Source organism: Helicoverpa armigera, chromosome 12 (genome assembly GCF_030705265.1).
Source record: "Helicoverpa armigera isolate CAAS_96S chromosome 12, ASM3070526v1, whole genome shotgun sequence".
Classification (NCBI taxonomy): domain Eukaryota; kingdom Metazoa; phylum Arthropoda; class Insecta; order Lepidoptera; family Noctuidae; genus Helicoverpa; species Helicoverpa armigera.
In genome coordinates, this window is record NC_087131.1 from 2,011,253 (window position 1) to 2,031,875 (window position 20,623).

The 20,623-nt window shown below is 37.9% G+C and overlaps 1 protein-coding gene across 1 annotated transcript; it reads right to left on the reverse strand.

Moving 5' to 3' along the window:
* Positions 1–901: 901 nt before the first annotated feature.
* Positions 902–13,913, reverse strand: LOC110378013 (membrane alanyl aminopeptidase). Its single transcript, XM_021337081.3, has 14 exons — positions 13,759–13,913; positions 12,414–12,925; positions 5,826–5,981; positions 4,867–5,184; positions 4,554–4,737; positions 4,175–4,416; positions 3,447–3,636; positions 3,176–3,368; positions 2,927–3,027; positions 2,660–2,839; positions 2,371–2,552; positions 1,846–2,160; positions 1,667–1,736; positions 902–1,320 (listed from the first exon to the last, which is right to left on the reverse strand). The coding sequence occupies exons 1-14, from the start codon at positions 13,759–13,761 to the stop codon at positions 925–927; spliced, it is 3,042 nt and encodes a 1,013-aa protein (XP_021192756.3). The 5' UTR covers positions 13,762–13,913; the 3' UTR covers positions 902–924.
* Between the last annotated feature and the right edge of the window lie 6,710 nt (positions 13,914–20,623).

The window sequence follows — 20,623 nt, forward strand, 5'->3', positions numbered from 1 at the left end:
TTCTTAACCACGCCAATAATACCTACGAGCCGAAAGAATCACCTCGTGCCTACACTTAACTAACACATCTTTCACCAATTTAATCGAAAAGTAAAAACAAAATTACTACGAAATCTTTAATGTTAAAGCAAACCGAAAATGTTATCAATCAGCTGTTAACAGGTCAGTGAACTTTCCTTTAGCGCACCTAGTAGGTATTACGTCATTAATAAGATTTCCGTGTTCCAAGGTCCTAAGACCGTTAAGAAGGAAGCAAAATTTCTAATTATTAACCAATTTAATTCAAAAATAAAAACTAAATCACTGCGAAAACTTTATGCTGAAAGATAAAGCAAAACGAACATTTTATCAATCAGCTGTTAACATGTTAGTGAACTTTCTTTCGCGCACTAGTATTGCTTATTACTGTAGTTAATAAGATATCTGTGTTAAATTTATGCTCAAAAATTAGTAAGTAAAGTAAAACGAAGTTAATGACAATAATGAAGGTGATTTTCGAAACTTTAGGTAAAATGATTCTATCGCGTATCACTCGGTCTCGCTCGCTCGCGCGCTCGCGCTGTCATGTCGTAGATAAGACACTCACACATCGACACTCACGCACACACGTAGACATTAGTTTTCTCTGTCTACGCACACATAGCTGCCATCACGCACACACTGTGGCCGCGGGGGAATTCTGTTATGATTTGTGTTTAACCGTGGGCTAAATTCTGAAATACCATGAAATTACAACATCAAAAAAAGCAGCGCATATTAGCCTTTTCCCACCTACCGTAATTCAAATCGATTATTTACGTATTTAATTTTAACCTCCTTGACTATGGCACGGATGCAAATCAACAGCTTGTATAGTTACAAAATATATTACATTATGTTATGCTATTGTTAAAATACAGTAATATATTAAAATACAAATAAAATTTAAGCCATATTAACAACGAGAGTCACGATCATTGTGACGATGCTAAGAGTGGCGATGTTTGCTGAGCCAGGTACAGGTGTTGTTGTAGCTTCTGTAGTTGTGGTCGTAGGCGCTTCCGTAGTGGTCGTAGTTGTTGTCGTAGGCGCCTCTGTAGTAGTCGTAGTCGTAGGAGCTGCTGTAGTGGTCGTAGTAGTTGTCGTAGTCGTAGTCGTACTGGTAGTTGTAGGATCAGCGAAGTTCTCTTCAACATATCCAGTTTCAAAGTATACGTTGAATTCGGGAACCCTCTGTGTGTACCACTGAATGTTGGACCTAGACGTGGCGATGCCATTTGTGGCGCTAGTGTGAGCTGCAGTACCAATTACGTTCTGGTTTGCATCCAACCATGTTTGAACCTAGAAAAAAATAATAAAATATTATTTAGCCGCGTCTTGTACGTGTTAAATTGTAAGCCCTGACTGGAAGCCAAAACCCAGGAAATCTGTCAATCATCCAAGCAGCATCGAGGTGCCTGGGTGACTGGATTTATGAGGTCAGATAACCAGCCAGTCGATGTGAAACGTAGGTAACTTTCCCAACTATGTTAAGATAACCGACCTCAACATAGTACAAACGTAAAGCAGGCTCAACAACCTTAAGCAGGCAGCAGCTAAAAGATATTTATATAAAGATATATTTGAGACAATAAATGAATTAATTAAAATTGATTTATCTTCAAAACGACATTCGCAAAAATGTTACCTGAGTGATTTGGGCTTCATTCAATAGGCGCGCTGTGATTTCGTTCAAAATAGGACTGACGCTTCCCAGACTGTAACATAAAATAGTTGACACATTAGGTTTTACCTATAATCTAAATAAATCATTTCTAGCAAAACTTGATAGACTGGTTGACAGTAAATTGACTACAAAATACGTACGTGCTTATAGTCTGTTGCACATTAGCCTGCAGCCATGTGAACACTCTCATAGTGTTCACTTCATTACTGCGGACAGCCGCTGCGATAGCTGCGCTGTGGTCTTGAGGCCTGATGTCATCGCCACCAGACACGATGTCATTGAGGAATATGTTCAAGCTGGCCTGGTTAAGAGTGCAACCAGCGGCCGACAGCATGACCAACTTGTCGTTAGCAACGTCAGATTGTTTGTAACTAGTCCACAAGTGAGTGAAGTCAGATTGATCTCCGTAGCGCACTCCATTGCAATACACCCATGGACGCATGTTGGGTGGGACACTAAAACAAAAAGCAATGGATATAAAAAATTATGGCTATTATTTTTGTTTGATGATTAGTTTTGTGTGTTTATTATGGAAAATATTTTTTGTGATGTTAAAAAAAGTTTTGAATCAATTCTTCCAAAAACAATCAGAATATCGGAGGAGCTTGCTTTCTAGAAAAAAATTGCAAGATCCAAGGATGATTTGCAAATTCAGCCACACTTACACTCCACCGTTCTTCCAGGTAGCAAAGCTAGTTCTAGCAGCAGTGATGCACCCCTGGTGGCCGATGTCGCAAAGGAAAGTCATGACGTTCATGCGGAGAAGGTCGTCCATGAAATTGCTAACAGCTGGCTCGCTGAAGCCCAAACGATTAACGATGGCCGTGCTCAAATCCAAGATTTCATTCTAAAAAGATTTAAAACGAATTTAGCAAAAAAAAACATCAAATAATACTAAATACTTCTAATATCGTCAAGCATGCTAGTTATGTTTTAAGTATAAGACATGTTTACCCTCAGTTTCTGGTGAGCTGTAACATCATGAGCTAATCTTCGGAGGGCGAAGTTGAATCCAGTAATAGCTGCGCCCCAAGGAGCATATTGATCTTCAAATTTAAGGAAGGAGAGAATGTTCAAGGCTCTGCTGTAGGTCATAATGCCAGCTCGAGCTAACAACATAACGTCATCGACGATCTACGAAAAAAATAGATACATTTTACACAAAATAGAACATTTATTTTGTTCATTGTCGAATGTGCTAATTGAAGTAAATCAACTTACCTGAGCACGGTTATATTCGTGGATTGATAGCCTCACGTTACTCCTAAGAGCTTGAGTGATGAGACCCCAAGTGATTTGATCGTAGTTAACTCTATAGAAACCTGAAAATATTTAGATTCATAAAATGTAGTTCTTCAAACATATAATCAGAAGCTAACTTCCAACTAATATGTATATTATAACTTAATTCAATAGGAAAGGATACAAAATACATCAAAATCCATGTATACGATTGTTAAACTTAATTACCAGTTTGCTGCTTATTGAAAATAACCCATTCCCTGCCAGTGGTTCCTCTGTCGATGATAGTCAAAACACCACTGATGAATTGCGTAGGTTTCAGGTTGTCAAAGTCAATAGATCCTGCCCTAGTCCAAGTAATGGGGATGTCCCAAAGACTGTCGGTCGCTGTTGATACACCAGTATTGCGCTCAAATCGGGTCTAAAAGAAAGAATTCGCTAATTATCTTTAGAAGAGACGAACATTTTTAGATTTATAATACAGGTGTTGTCGACTCACTTGAATAATGGTCATACGTCCAGAGGAGTGGTCAATGGACACAGTCAACAATGGATGACCTGCTTTCTCTGACCAGCTTCTGAAGTAGCGATCGATGGTCATACCACCATAGTTGGCGAGAGCATTGTCTGCGGTTGCAGCAGCGTCTAAGGCAGTGAACAAGTGACGGGGCTCAGCGACACCGTAAGCACTGCAAATTTGCAAGAAAAAATACATGTATTTGAGTACTTTTTCGGGCATAATTTAATACATCATCATTTACACTACACGAATTTTGTGATAGAATTCATTACAAACTGTTAGGGTGCGTCCACATCTGGCGAATGCGCCGCGAATGCGCCGCGAATGCGCAGCACGCGAGCCGATCTCGAGCTGTCCGCGAGCTGCGCGCGTGCAGTGACTGCAATAGTTCGGTGCGCCTCTTTGGCGCAACTCACGCAAGGCTCGTATAGAGCGCGCGAGCGGCGCGCGATCTGCGCGCAATCAGTTCTCGCCCTTACAGTTCCGTATATTGGCTCAGTACTATCGAAGATGGCAGACCTCGCGCGCGACCTAAGCGCCGCACGCGAGCGGCGCGCGAGCCAAGCAGAAGCGGCGCACGAACAAAAATGCACGCGCGCAGCTCGCGATCGGCTCGCGTGCTGCGCATTCGCAGATGTGGACGCACCCTTGTAAAATAAGATAAAAAGAAGTATTTTGATAAGACCAAAAAGAGGAACCATTCTTACTTGTCTTTCAAGTAAGTCCTAAGGCCTTTCACAAAAGTGTTGTTGCCCAGTAAGTGTTGTGTCATTCTGATGATGCTGGCGCCTTTGGCATAAGTGATGGTGGAGAAGTGTGCGCTGACAGTAGTAGGGTCGTTCACATTGGGGTTGGTGAGGGCGTGAGCAGAGTCAAGGGAGTCAGACAACATCGACACGTGCAGCTGTTCCACTATGAAACGAGTTTCGAAGCCCATTTCAGGAGCGACCTGGTAAAAAGAGGCAAAAAGGATGGTTTAAAAATACTGGAAATACTATAAAACTGGTTGAAACCAAATGAAAAAGAGTTAGAGAGAAGAGAGAGAGAAATATAACGTAATTATTTTATTCATAAACTAATTCTTACCACGCCAGTCAAGTAGTACTGGTAGAATCGTGCAAAACCTTCGTTCAGCCAAAGGTTGTCCCACCAAGCGCATGTGACGAGGTTTCCAAACCACATGTGAGCGATTTCGTGAGAAATGATGTTGGCGATACGCTGTCTGTAGAAGTTGTTGGTATTCACGGGATCGAACAGAATCAAAGCCTCCCTGTAAACAATGAAATGGTTAAAATATTCCGCTGATGTATTTATCGAAGATACAACTTAGCAGTAACCAAATAAAGATAATAAGAATGTAAATGATTAAGAACTCACGACAAGGAAAAGATAATTTTACCTGTAAGTCAAAAGTCCCCAGTTCTCCATGGCACCAGCTGAGAAGTCAGGGATAGCAGCTTGCTTCATGTTCATGTTTTGAGCCATGCCATAGTAAGGTATTTCTGTATAGCGCTCCATGACTTCCAAAAGAGGCACTCCAATTTCCAAGGCGAAGTTTCCATGGACCCCAACATTGTCTCTAGCATAGATATGGAAAGGCCTCTGCTGGTTGTTGTTTGAAGCTACTTGACTATAGTGCGATACTATAAAAGCAATCAAGTACGTAGATGTTTCGGGAGTGGTGTGGAACGTCTCAGCAACTCTGCCGGTTGCGAGGCTGAAACATTTGCAAAAGAAGATATATGTTAGCTTTACTACTACAACATTTGTGATAACGGTTTAAACACTGTGACTGACTCCTCCAATCAAGAGTTCTACGCAACGCTAAATTATTCTGAAGCAAAAACTTTGCTATTGCAATATATTGTCGTACATCAATGAAGATCCTAGTTCGTTTACCAACTGAGAATAAACATATCACATGAAGAAAATAGGTACTATAACATACCAAGTAAACAACTCAATACAATGACGCATCACCGCCAGCGCACGCACACATACAAACAACGTGTCACCGAGTCTTCGACAGCAACGACAACAACGGCAGCGGCGACTATATAAAGGCCAGCCGAGGACTACCAGATTCATTCGCTAACTAGACGGATCCGAGTGCGATAGCCCCGCAGTCCACTCGTATTCAGTAAGCACCCTCTTATTCGATAGCCTAGCAGTCTTTAAGAGTGTGTCTAGGGAGACTAAGTTGCGATACCACGTGTCCTTCTTAACTCTCACTGTAGGATTGTAGTTACATTATTAAAGTGCAAAGTATAACTTTTGTAAACACTGTGAAGATACAATAAATCCACATAACTACAAAGGTGCCTTTAATTCTACAACCACAACTCCTATAGTACTTACTTAGTTGTGGTTCTAATGGGCATGTTGGAAAGGGTTGGGCTGAAGTCGGCTTCCCTGTTGATGGTAATATCGAAAGTAGCTTTGAATCCTGGTTCGTCGTAGCAGGGGAAGGCTTGGCGAGCGTGGCCAGGCTGGAATTGGGTCGTTGCCATCCATCTAAAAAAAATTAAACAGTTAAAATCTCGAACTTAACACATCTACTAAAAGTACATAGAAAAAAGAAGATAGGTTGATAGATGGGGAAATTGATCATCATCATCATCATCTCCCGAGACTTTCCCCAACTGTGTTGGGGTTGGCTTCTATGGGGAAATTGATCATATTGGTTGACAAAACCGAACTGAGAATCTCCTCTTTTTTGGAAAGTCGGTTACCCTTAATTGCTTAGATAATAATTAAATGAAAAGTGATTACCTATCACCCATATCAGTGATTCAGTCTATCATTTAGTCATTTAGACAAGAAAATAATATTTTTGTATCTCGAAAATTTTCCTTAACGATAAAACTATCAAGTGAGTCATCCTTACATCCATGTCATGGTGGCCTAGTAGGTAAAGAACCAACTTCTCAAGCACATATTAGGGCACGGGTTCGATTCCAGGTCAGGCAAGTACCAATGCAACTTTTTAAAGTTTATATGTACTTTCTAAGTATATCTTAGACACCAATGACTGTGATTCGGATGGCACGTTAAACTGTAGGTCCCGGCTATCAATGAACTTCCTTGACAGTCGTTAGGGTAGTCAGAAGCCAGTAAGTCTGACACCAGTCTAACCAAGGGCTATTGGGTTGCCCGGGAAACTGGGTTCAGGAGGTCAGATAGGCAGTCACTTGTTGTAAAGCACTGGTACTCAGCTGAATCCGGTTAGACTGGAAGCCGACCCCAACATAGTTGGGAAAAAGGCTCGGAGGATGATGATGATGTGTCATCCTTACTTACTATGACTACAGGTGAAAAAATTAGTTCACTTGTTTGATTCGATATAACTTAATCTTACAAAGAAAATTACCGAACCTTGAGGAATGAATGGGATTTTGGTAACGACTTATAGTACCCTCACACTGCAGACTAAACAGCCGACAGTTGACCCAATAACTGGCAAGCTGCGGGATTGTTCGAAAGAGATGCCGTGATTTTGGTGTATAAAGGGCTTAAGAAGGATAATCCACCTTATTATTGAACGTGGTTTTAAAAAAGTATCAGCTTTTGTACCACCTTTAAACGACCGTCCCGAAAAAAATCAGTGGACTAAAGCTATACTTCTTATAAAGCGGGTACTTCTTAAAAGCACGTTTTATAATATGGTGGTATGGGTTTTAGTCAGTAAAAGTCTGACACTTCACGCAACATAAAACAAATACTGGTATTTTTTTTTCTAAAGAAAATCTTGATTCCAACTAAAATTTTCAATCGGTCTGATACCGAATAAATACTTGAACTTTGTAGTGTGCGTAGTACCATTCTGGTCTCTGCACACAGCGGGCGCGGCGCGGCGGGACGGGACGGCGACGTGACATAATGTACTAGATCGTCGCGTCGCGTCGCGTCGAGCGGGACGGCTCTGTGTGGCGGCCTCCGTAATATCTAGTACATTACAACTGCTCAGTGTCGCGTCGCCGTCCCGTCCCGCCGCGCCGCGCCCGCTGTGTGCAGAGACCTTTAATCTTCACACTGTTTTATGAGACTAAACCACAAAATACATAGGTACAGAAGTCAATCTACATACAAAGCGCGTTCGAGTCACGCAGACATAGGTGTCTATGTGTGCGTGTTCACAGACGCGCTGTCTCAAAACAACTCAAAACAGTGCGAGCGCGGCTGCCGTTTTCTTGAGATACGCGCGGCACACACAAGGTAGATAAATGTGCACGCGTTGTGATATCTAACTGTAATTTGATTTTTAATTTTAATAACAAAAGAAAAAGTAATAACAAAAATGTCGTATTGTAACTGTTCAGTGGACGGTTGTTTTAATACAATAATAAACAGTGAACTGTCGTTTTTTAGCCTGCCGGTTGATTCAGAGGGGTAAGTACCTATAGTATGTAATGTACCTACTTATTTTCTTATATTTCGATGGTTCGTTTAATAAACGCAGTAGGTACAATTAGGTGGGCAGGTAAGCCCCGGCGGTCTCTGGCCCAATGCCGTAATAAGTTTTACTAGTGTCGACCCAGGCGAACCTGCCAACCTACCCTCAAAGATTATTACTAGGTAGTAGGAGTAAATAATTTTTGTGATCATGGCGAGAGTATGTTGTAAGGTAGACGAAATAAAACCGGTCAAGTGCGAGTCGGACTCGCATTCAAGGTTTCTGTAGGTAGAAGCAAGCTTAGATTAGGGACTGTACCAACCAATTACCTACATACAAAAAAAAATTGTTCGCAAGTAAAGAGGTACTTTGTTTTACATAGTGTTTTATGGTATATACGTCTGAATAACAAAATTATAAATTTGTTTCTGAAAAAGATCGGTATCTCGTTCAAACTAATTTCCGTTGAAAGTGTTTATTAACCTCTTGTACCTATGCCACATCAAATATTTTATTATTATTGGTTTATATTTCATTTTTCCTATTTTATTTTCAACAATAAATAAATAATTAGATACGAGTACCACTACCACGTTAGTTTTATGCGCATAAAAAAGTTGACAACCCTAGCGCGACCGCCGAGTTTAGGCATGAAAAGTGAAGTACATACATGAGATTGACTTCTGTACCTATGTATTTTGTGACTAAACCAACTATCGGCCGACTTAAAGTTTTGCAATGTGCGTTAAAGGGTAACAAGATAGAGAAGATAAAGCTATTAGATATCGAGATCAATTGTTTTTAGAAAATAAATGAAACATCCTTTTTTTAGGGTTCCGTACCTCAAAAGGAAAAAACGGAACCCTTATAGGATCACTTTGTTGTCCGTCTGTCTGTCTGTCTGTCTGTCTGTCTGTCTGTCTGTCTGTCTGTCTGTCTGTCTGTCTGTCTGTCAAGACCCTTTATCTTAAGAACGCGTGGACGTATCAAGCTGAAATTCACATGAAATACTCAGGTCTGTTGTCCCTTTAAGCTGTGAAAATATCAAACTTCTAAGCCAAGCCAATCCAAAGATACAGCCGATTATGTCGATATTTTCATCAAATTTTCGACACTCGCAAAGGAATCAAAACCTACAGGATACTTCCCGTAAACTCAGAGTCTTGAAATTTGGCGTGAAGCATTGTCATATAATGCAAATATAGGAAAAATTACGAAAATCTCATTTTTTTCGTAACATAATATAAAAAAAATATTTTAATAAAATGAAACTTACTACCTTATTTCTCACGAACGAATAAAGGTATCAAATTGAAATTTATACCAAATACTTAGGTCTATTGTCCCTTTAGGCAGTGAAAAAATCAAACTTCTAAGTTAACGCGATCAAAAGATACAGCAGTTATACCGACACCTTAGACGAATTTCCGTCACACGCTAGGGAATCAAAACCTACAAGGTACTTCCCGTGAACTCAGAGTCTTGAAATTTGGCATGAAGCATTGTCATATAATGCAAATATAGGAAAAATTACGAAAATCTCATTTTTTTAGTTACATAATATAAAAGAAAATATTTTAATAAAATGAAACTTACTACCTTATTTCTCACGAACGAATAAAGGTATCAAATTGAAATTTATACCAAATACTTAGGTCTATTGTCCCTTTAGGCAGTGACAAAAATCAAACTTCTAAGTTAACGCGATCAAAAGATTACGACACCTTAGACGAATTTCCGTCACACGCTAGGGAATCAAAACCTACAAGGTACTTCCCGTGAACTCAGAATCTTGAAATTCGGCAAGAAGCAACGTTATATAGTACAGATAAAGGAAAAATTGCGAAAATAATAAATTTGAAGTTACATAAAATATTAAAATATTATTTTTGCTTACATGACATAAAATATTTTTTTTATAATTATAAGCTTACTACCTACCCTTTTTCACATGGACGCGTAGAGATATTAGGGTCAATTCACACTGAAAGAGCAGCGGCCGGCAGCGGCCGGCAGCGGCCGTAATTGCAAGGGATTGAGCGTGAGCGCGGCGGGCCGCGCGGCGCCGCGCGGCGCCGCATCGCGCCGCGCTCTTACATTTTCCGTGCTCTTACGGCCGCTGCCGGCCGCTGCTCTTTCAGTGTGAATTGACCCTTAAAGTTGAAATTCATATCAAACACTTCTTAAATATAATTGCCTCTAAACTGTGAACAATTTTAAATCATTCAATGGTCATTGGGCACCTTAGTATGGAAACCATACCCACGGCGGATACGAAAGAAATATAGCGCAGTATAATGATAAAGGCTCTGATTTACTATGGCATTAGTCGCATCAATGTGAACCATGGGAATCTAGAGAAAATCAGGTGTAAACATCAAATATTTTACTCATTTCAATGGGGAATTTAAACGACCAAGTTTGACGGATTTGAGAAATCATTTCTTTGTAGTGAAAGAGTATACTCGCCGTTTATTTCCATTGTCATCAGGTCAGGATCTGATGATGGAAATCCTGAGAAATCGAGGGCAACTATCAGAAATTGTAGACATGCATAGGATTAAAACTTGATTTTCAGATGTATGTCTGATGATACTATCAAACAGCGAAGGTTTAGAGCTTACCTGATGATGGAGACGTGAGAAAGTCGAGAGAACTCCTCAACGGTATGTTTTAGTTACGTCGTGTTTGGGCTTATATTATTTGTATTGACGAGAACTTTTCACAAAAGTTAAAAATAAAAACAACTTCTAAAAACAACAAGAAAACTGTTTATATGCATCGGTCTAGATCTCGGTGATTATATAAATATAGATGCATCCTCTAGACACCGACTTCTAGACCGATGCACCTAACATCTTTTTAATTTAATTCTTGCTTTTGTTTTCTTGTTGCTTTTTTATATGTTTGAAGTTGGATTTGTTTGTAAAATGCTACAAAATAAAATAAAGCCGACTTTATAAAACAAAGAAAGGGACAGAATTACACTTTTTTCAAGGCTCTAGAAACGTAAAGCCAGCAGCCCCGAATCCTACTCTCTAGCAGTCGTTGTTACAATTCGACAGTTACAAGTCGTCAGGCAGTTTCGAAAAACACCTGAAACTGGGGCTCGTTAGGTGATTAATCCCTCAAAAATTTAAGATCCCAATAGTAGTGAATTCTCATCACCTAAACTAAAATAAGCTCCAACACAAGGTTACGTTATAAATTGTAAAGGAGGTCCCATAACTATATCTGATCTTTGCTATCGATCCCACAATGGCAGTCAAACCTATCTATGTGGAAAGTCTTCGCCAATACGAATAAAATCAGCCCAAACACGTGGTAGTTGCAACATACCGTTCAGGAATTCCCTCGACTCTCTGTAGTCTCCATAATCAAATCAGCTCCAAACCTTCACTGTTTACCAGTACCCTTAAAAAATACAGTCACATGTCTGGTTTTGACTCGATGCGTGCCTACAATATTCAAAAGTTGCCCTCGATTTCTCAGGATTTCCAGATCCTCATCAGATCCTGGTCATCCAAATTGGCATCTTCCTTCTTTATGAATAGTTAGTCTTTAACAATAAAAACTAGCATTGCAACCTGTACAATCCTCTGAAACTGCTTGTCTTTTATATTTTTCAAACGATCCTGGACATTCGTCTCCATGGAAATTTAATAAAATATTTATATTCAATGAAACGTCATACCATTCTCCACGCTTTAAAACTACTTTGATTCATGTCCGCCACTTTTTACAAAGCGGGTCGGATATGCCCAATGACCTTTAAGACATAATTAGTTATTTTCAATCAGATTTCTGAATGATGACTATAAAATGTTGTACATATAAATAACTTAAATAAAAGAACTTTTACAAGGTACTGGCCTACTATTTTAGTTATATTATAAAATAAAAAATATTAACTCTTTGACTCTCACGAAATTACGAGTACCATAACTATGATTGTTCTAAACTGAACGGTTGGCGCGAGACTCACTTTTTATCTATACAGGATTTGTACGGAACCCTCGGTGCGCGAGTCCGACTCGCACTTGGCCGGTTTTATTTTCGGTGACAATACTAGGTCCATTGAAGTGTTCATTATTGTATTTACCAACAGCTAATTTTACTGCTCAAAAACTACTCGTCCTGAAGAAGTCATTGTTTTAGTTATTTTAGCTTCGTTTATAAGATAAGAATAAAGTAAGAGAAGAGAAAGAGAGTTGGTAAGATTTCACCTCAAGACTGACACGAGGTTGTAATACATTATTACATAACGAAAACACTGAAACCTATTCAAAGCCAAATAAATATGTTGTATCTTATCAGTATCTAACTACAAACCCAATATGTTGCTAAGCCTTCACTAAAACACGATTATTGATGCTATAAACACATCAATGATAAACGGCTTATTTCGAAAAAAAACTTGCGTGCCTTATGGTAGGATATGGTCAATCGCATTTTTTATATAGCTATAAGATCTCCATGTACCCATGTTTGCAAAAAATTAATGATTTAGTATTTGAAATCAAAATTTAAAAAAAGGAAAGTATAATAATTACCTCTTTTCACGACTAGAGTCGTAATACCAACTCCTGTAAAAACCTCTCATGTTCGTTTGAAGGTTGCCTCTAAAGTTACTCGTGATTATATAATTCGTGTTTACACTCAAGACTGTTGCGGTCCTTATTCTTAGGAAACTGTAGACAGGATCGCAGACAAAAGTCTGTACGCTTGCAATAAGATTAACATTCGGGCTAGCTTCGGTAGCCACCATGACTGATTCGATGGTCAAGTCATTGCAATGGAGCACAATTTCGTTGACATTAGCCTGCGTGGCCGTAATGGTGATGCGTACTGAACCCTCAAAGGTGAAAGCTAAGGTGCCAGTGAAGTATGGTGTAAGGTTGACGGCGTAGTTGCTAGGCTTCGTAGTCGTGGGCAGGCGGTAAGCAGGGTCCCGCATCAGGTTTCTGTATTCAGCCCATTCGTCGTCTGTCACTTCAATAGGACCGAAGGAGAGGACGCTCTGCAGAAGAGCTGCCCCCAAAAGGAGGGTGTACCAGCGGTTCGCCTGAAAATTTTAAGCAGTTGAAATATTGCCAAAACGGTAGATTTGTCCCTTTTATTAAAAAATGGAAATGCGAAAATATCTCTGTCTATCCAGCTTTGTCAATCAGTTTAAATGCTTTCAGAGATAATAGAAAATCTAGGGTTGTTTTTGCGTTTTTAATGACAATCGTGTGCACAACCTTGCCCCCAGATATCTCTATTTCATCATAAATTCACAAAAATAAATTATTTGAAGAAAAGATAATGATATGAATCCTTTGATTACTATCAAAACCCCAAATAGAGAGTAGATATTAATCGCCGTCAAAAAGATTTAATCAACGGTTAAGTATTTTTCCTGTAATTCAATTAACATAGCATGTTTACCAGATACGATTATATCTCTTCAACTATAGATATTGATACTTGAATAATATTATTAAGCAGATAATTACGTAACAATGATTATAATTAGACATCGTTTTTTAAAGATTATTCCTATAAATTAAAATAATCTATCCTAACATAAAAAAAAAGTTTTTTTTTGTTTGTTTGTTTGTAACACTCCAAAAGTACTGAACCGATTTGAGAATTTATTTCACTGGTTTTTCTTAATCATGAAGGGCCTGGAGACTGTCCAGCCGAAAATATATAACGATTAATGATGAGATATTTATCCATAAATCATCCAATACTAATTTAGATAATATCTATTTCGAAAATATATTTATTTAAATTATATTTTGGGGATACCATTATTATTTGAAAACTAACTTTAGGCTTATAAATATAAAATCTATTAAATAAACAAAAATATTTTTAATTTGAAGCATAAAAATTTCATAAAACGCTTACCATTGTGACTCCACGCTGGTCAAAAACAAGAATAAGCAAGAACCCAAAAAATAACTAATTTATCTGTATCTAAATAAGCCCATATACCTATATATCTTATCCAAATTACATTTTAGTTAATCATCTGATTATCAATATCTATGAGATAGTGGTACTAGGTACACAGTTTTCAAGGAACAACAATAGTATAAGGGGAAATGAATGATCACTCATATTTTTCGAGAATTAAGATTACGATTTCATTAATAACTCATGTTCTCATATTTTTGACAAATACTTTTGAGACCTCAAAAAAAAAAGACTTCTTATCTATTACTTCAAAATGTTCTTAACATAGCTGCACACACCGACTTTGTTTTTAGAAGTCGGTTTTTTCGTTTGCTAAAAGTAGTTTTTTTTCTTTCATTTTTAGCTTTTTAGTATTTTATACCTATACTAATGGAAAGTTCTCATCAATACGAATATAATAAGCCCAAACACGAGGTAGTTAATACATACCGTTGCGGAGTTCCTCAAGTCTTTCTCTCATCTCCATCATCAGGTCAGCTTTAAACCTTAACTGTTTTGAAATGTTTTCACAGACACAGATACCTAACTGTTAAGCTTTGACCCTGTGCACCCTTACAACTTCGAATGTGGTCCTCGATATCTCAGGGATTTCACCATCAAATCTTGACCTGAAGATTTTGGGACCACCTTGAAAGTAAACCCTATCAAACAAAAAATTAAAAGGCGTTTTTGAGGCGATGAATTGAGAACTTCATCATTTGTGGAAAATTCACTCTGCTTACCTTCATAGCTGGAAAATCATCTAAGACCCCTCATGGGAATTCAATGTAACATAGTGTCAGACTCTGAGAAATGTTAACCTTGATCCTTCTAGAACCCTTGGTGTTCCAAAGCCATATTCTAGGTCTGTATCATCATTTTTTTGTGTTTCACTAGACATATGAATAGATTCGGAAATGCCAGGTGTAGGTTTCAGAATAAGTTCAATTATCCAGTAAAGTAGTTTCATCATCTGCCTAGCCTTTTCTCAACTATGTTAGGGTCGGCAAGGAGCGACTGACTATCTGACTTCCTCAACTCGATCAACGCAATGCCCCTTGGCAATACTGATTGCCTGGCGTTCTGGCTGCTGACGACCCGTAACGACTGCCAAAGATGTTCAAATCGCAGCCGGGACCTTACAGTTTATCGTACTTTCCGAAACACTCAAATCGAGTATTCAGTAAAAAAGTCTCTCAAAAAAAAAACTTTAAAAGTAGAAGTTTCCTAGATCTAACGTAGGTACTTTACAAATTTCTAACACAGAGTAAACCAACCAATCCAACTTGAAAGTTTTTTTTAACCGCCTTTGATAAAAAGTAGGAGGGTCAATTCGTCGGTATCTTTTTATTTCAAATACCTAGACCTACGTAAAAAAAATGGCTACAGGTACTCCGTTTGTGTGTTTTCAAGTCGTTATTTTGTATATTTTTACTAATTATAAATTTTTGTATTTGTAATTTTCTATTTTATATTTGTTTCTCTTACATGGAACTCAAACCTCAATAATTAAACGATTATTATAACGAATAGAAGTAGACAGGTACTACATATTATGAAACCGGCGAGCAGCCGTACGGTTTCAAAGAGTTGATCTGATATAGGATCAAATAAAAATCCGTCGAAAGAAACGCTATCTTACCTTCTTAATATTTTTGAACCTGACTGTATCATCGTGAATAATTATTAGTATGAAATTTTCCTTAATATCAGTAATGGTCTTATTGGCTCACGTATTATTTTTAGTTAATGAATCATACTTTACGTTAGTCAATATTTATCAGTTGCACTGTTCACGCGATGAGCTACATTCTTTAAATTGTCCTCGTCGAGGTCACTTCGCTTTTAACCAGTGTTGTTCGAAAACTCCCCTTTGTTATTAAAAATAATATTTACTTCACAAAGAAGATATTGTCATAAAGATATAAATTTCTTAGATTTGGTTTCATAAGCTACAAATTAAGTAAGCAAGTCCACTAAATGAATTAATTTATTTTTTGTTCTTCTTTTAATGACTGTGTTTCGGATGGCACGTTAAACTGCAGGTCCCGGCTGTCATTGAATATCCTTGGCAGTCGTTACGAGTAGTCAGGAGCCAGTAGGTCTAACACCAGTCTAACCAAGGGGTATTTGGTTGCCCGGGTAACTGAATTGAGGGGGTCAGATAGGGCAGTCGCTTCTTGCAAAGCACTGGTACCCAGCTACCTAACCGATTAGACTGAATAAGGCTCGGAGGATGGATTTTGTTCTTCTTTTCTATCTGTAAGTGATGAGTTACTTATCACATTCGCGAGCATATTCCAGAGTCTTAAGTCGATGGTGGATCGCCTCCCCTTCTAAGAGATAATGGAGTACCTACAAATATTTGACTTGAGAAAACTATCCTTAAACAAAAAAAAAGACTAGGAATGCTTTTTTTTTAACTTTTTACCTTATTGCGGCAGATTACTGCTTTTTTTCATTTATTGCCGGCTTAACTTCACTATCAGAATGAACGAGCAATTCAATGCTTGTGAATCATAACTGTCATTACTGCCTTTACAAAAGTATTTTCAAAATGATATCTAGAGATTTTATACCAATGCACTTTTAGAAAAAAAATAGCGAAAATGCAACACGAAATTATAATAATTAATTTAGAAAACCGTACAGCATTGCATTTGCAAGCGATAATGCAGCTCTTTATGATTGAAAAAGTAAAAAGGCCCATACACAAATGACCTACCTTTATTGAATTTGTACAGTAGCGGTATAAATGCTAAGAAGTATATAATGACGGTCTTCCAGGCTTAAATCGGTGTAAATCAAAATTCATTTATTCAAACTTGGCTGCAAAACAGCACTTTTCGAACGTCAGAAATTTACAAGAGACAGCCCCCAAAACGCTGGGAAGAAAAAGTGGCACAATAAACTCCCAAGAAACACATGTCTGTCTGTAGGTTAGAAGAACCGTATTGAAGAAGGAACCATAACACTACAGTCACCTTACAGTCACTACAGTCTTACTCGTGGTTTCACTCTCGTTGGGATAAAATATAGCCTATGTCCCTCAAGATTTTTTTCAAAACGGTGCAAAAGTCGTAGTTTTTAGGGTACAAACATCTAAACAAAAATGTTTCCTCTTTATTATATTAAGCACTGCCTGCGTTCTCCCACGTTCCAGGGACACTTCTTCCCGTTCCCGGACAAGATATAATCTGCGTTACTCGCAGATAGTCTAGCTTTCTAACAGTGAAAACTATTTTTCTAATCGATTCAGTAGTTTAGTAGCATAGCCTTTAGGGTGCAAACAAAACAATATATGTATTTAAAGAAAAAATTAAAAAAAAATACCTAATATTTACCTAGGTATAAGCATACAGTAGAAAAGTTTAGGTATTACCATTATGGATGCTCAGCCTAGATACATTTAATATTGTGTAATACACCTGCAACAGTATTTTAATTTTGATTTTTATCTTTAGAAAGTGGCGACAATTGCTAAACAGCTTAAAAAATAGGTATGTGAAGAGTATTATAGTCTTAATAATTGTACTGTTTTACTGAAGGAATTTTGTACAGCAACTGTTTTTTGATCAGCTGTACATTAGAATCATGGAAAACAAAATGACTAGCGGAGATGTCATATTGCAAAATTTCTAAGGAAGTAGCGTCGCCAAAATGCGGATGTTCGGGGGACGAGGAACGTTACTAGCTCCGCGCTTACACGCCTTCTTTAGAACCTGCCCATTATTTTCAAAATAAAATCGCCAATCTATCAAGACCAATCTTTGACATATTGGTTCTGATGTAACGAGGGACCCGAACGCATCGTTAGTTCTAGCAGTAACTATTGCCTGTATAGTAATCTGTGGTTCTAGTAACCGACCAACAGTATCGACTACTTGACCTACCTTCCTTATGGTATCTCTGCTATATTTCCTTCCTCTGTGGGATACCTTTACAATTACTTTATACTTGAGCTGTACAATATTTGGAAAACCACGCTTATAAGAATATTTAATCTCATCCTTAACCTTACCTAACCTTAATCTTGATATTTATACAAGTCTCTAATAAAAGTTTAAGCTCTAAATGTATAATGATTACACTTATATGCTGCTTGTGGTATAAGGAAGTTTTTTCCAAAAAAATATTCTCCGTATACAAGTATACCTATTATCTTTCGTCGAATTCGTAATAATTTCTTAGAAATGGTGGCATCGTACTCAATCTGGATTACGAAGACAATCATTCCTATCAGACTTTCTCTTGATAAACATAGTTAAATGAAAAGTCCATAGACCGCTGACGGTGACTGGGCCCACTTTTAAAATCTGGAGGTTCAATACCTGTCGAGAGGGTACAGGGGTGCGGAAGAATGCTCTGGCGATACCAGTGCCCTCGACAAAAGGTAACACCAAGTGGGCTTTATTTTAGTCACAGTCATTTTTTTTTTCAAACAAGCCTTTAAAAGCTCAGTAAACATATATTGACCCGGGTCTTAAACAGATATTGCAACTTGTGCTCCGCCTGGCTTGTCTGGGCGGAGGCACTCCCGTGACCACGGTCGCCGGGGAAGCCACATATGCAGAGAAAAAGAAAAAAACTATATTAATTTAACGCCAGGCATCACTGTCATGAATGTAATCCTGAATTTTATAATACGCCTTTTTAATCAAAATGGTTTTAACTACATTCTTAATCTTTTTATCAGTGAGATGAAGGATTCATTTAGGTAGCTTGTTATAAAAACGTACACAATTTCCTAAAAACGACTTATTTAATTTTGTTAGCCTTAACTTGGGAACGGTTAGAGTCCAAGTATACACACACGCGACTGCCTCGCGATGTGTCGAGTATTGTATGTACTTTACAGGTAATAATAAACACATAAACAAATAGGTTAAGAATTTGAACCTGGTTTGGAAAGATGTCCAAATGACCATGACCAGACAGAAACCGGGGCCACATCTAATTTCGGCAAACAGACTAGACAGTTCATCATCTTCCTAGCCTTTTCCCAACTATATCGGGGTCGGCTGCAAGTGTTTCACGCAACCCAATTACCTGAGCAACCCAATATCCTTTGGTAAGACTGGTTGTCCGACTTTCTGGCTAGAAGCCACTGCTAAAAATGTGTAAATGACAGCAGAAAATACAACAAATAGTATATTTGAATTCGTTAAGCGATGCTGATTATCTAAAAATAATATTTTTACCTAACATTTAATAGATTACCTATACCACTATCAGAATAATAAGGAAAAAAAATACTTAATTAAAATTAAGCTCGGGTTGGTAACATCGGGCTTTCCTATTTAAGAGTACTCTGCGTCAGAACAACATTTCTATATTTATTTCCTTACCCTGATCTCTCTTTGGTCGTGCCGTTTTGTCGTCCGATCGGAAATGATTAGATGATTGAGATTGTGGTGCACTTGTGTGTGCACAAGTACTCGTGCACTAAATAAACATGTCCTGTGCATCAGGCTGATCTCCTTCGAAATCGACCACTATCAGCCTAAAGGGCATAACTTTTTACGCCCTTCAGATGGTTGTATGGGAAGAGGTTCCAATGGGGACGTGAATGTCAAGTTCGGGAACTTAATCTACATATTTAAAAATTAATCCTTGGTCACGCCATCACGTGTGAAGGCTGGACCGATTAAGCTCAAAATTAGAGGGGAGGTACCTAAGATCCGGGAGAAGGACATAAGATAGTTTTTTGACGGCTACGGGGAGCATTATTGTCAGGACACAGGTGAAACCGTGGCCGAAAGCTAGTGTTAAATAAATATAACATTTATACATATCTATAGGTATTAAGGTAAAAAATAACGGTTACGCATACTTGTCCGATAAGTCGATTCTAATCGCTACAGTTAATTTCAGCGGGGAAGAACCCAATTTCATCAATTTTATCATAGAAGATTATTTTAGATTTGATTCATTTATGTCATATTACTGATTCACTACAGAATCACTGTGCAAACATTTCATTTAATGGACATTTGTTAAAGCTTTCATTGAACTTTCTGATAATGTAATCACAACTAAGAATGAAAATTATTTAGTGGTTAGCAAGAATTATTATTCGGTTTTGGCAATGCCTTCAAACCAGGACAACTGAACTCTTTAAAATCAATCGCTTCTTGAGCTGTCTTGGGAGTAGAGCTTATTCCCTCCCTAAGAAGGAGATGAAGCCCCTTTTAAAATATCAATTACTAGCTTTTGCCCGCGACTTCGTTCGCGTGGAATAGTGACTTTCGGCACATTGTTGGCGTGACCAATAGATATGTCCGGAATAAATTTTATTTTTATATTTTTTTGTAGTAAAAACTATCCTATGTCCTTGCTCAAGCTCCAACCTATGTCTGTACCAAATTTCACACAAATCGGTTCAGTAGTTTAAGCGTGAAGACAAGACAGACAGACAGACAGACAGAGTTACTTTCACATTTATAATATTAGTTAGGATGTCCTCTTATAAGGTGAAATTGGTAATTAAAATAGGAGACCAATTACGATGAAACTGTATGTTTAGACGTGTAATATACGAGATAGCTGTAAAAATATTAACAAGTTTTCTGTAAGTTGTTTAGCGAACATATGATAACATTATAAAATACTTTATCATGGTGAACATTAGCTATAGATTAAATGAATAAATCAACAATATTATCGTGAGTGTCAAAAATAATCAGATCACTCATAACTTTATCACAATTTTGATAATTAAATCGATACGATAGTTTATTATCATGAGTTCAAAAATCAACATTAACTAGGGAGTGGCGACTAAAACACAAAATTTCACAAATTAAAATACATGATA

Coding starts and splice junctions, on each gene's coding strand:
- LOC110378013 (XM_021337081.3), bottom strand. Junction 2,553..2,659: donor CAGCTCACCAGAAACTGAGG/GTAAACATGTCT, acceptor AAATCTTTTTAG/AATGAAATCTTGGATTTGAG. Junction 2,161..2,370: donor ACCTGGAAGAACGGTGGAGT/GTAAGTGTGGCT, acceptor TTTTTGTTTTAG/TGTCCCACCCAACATGCGTC.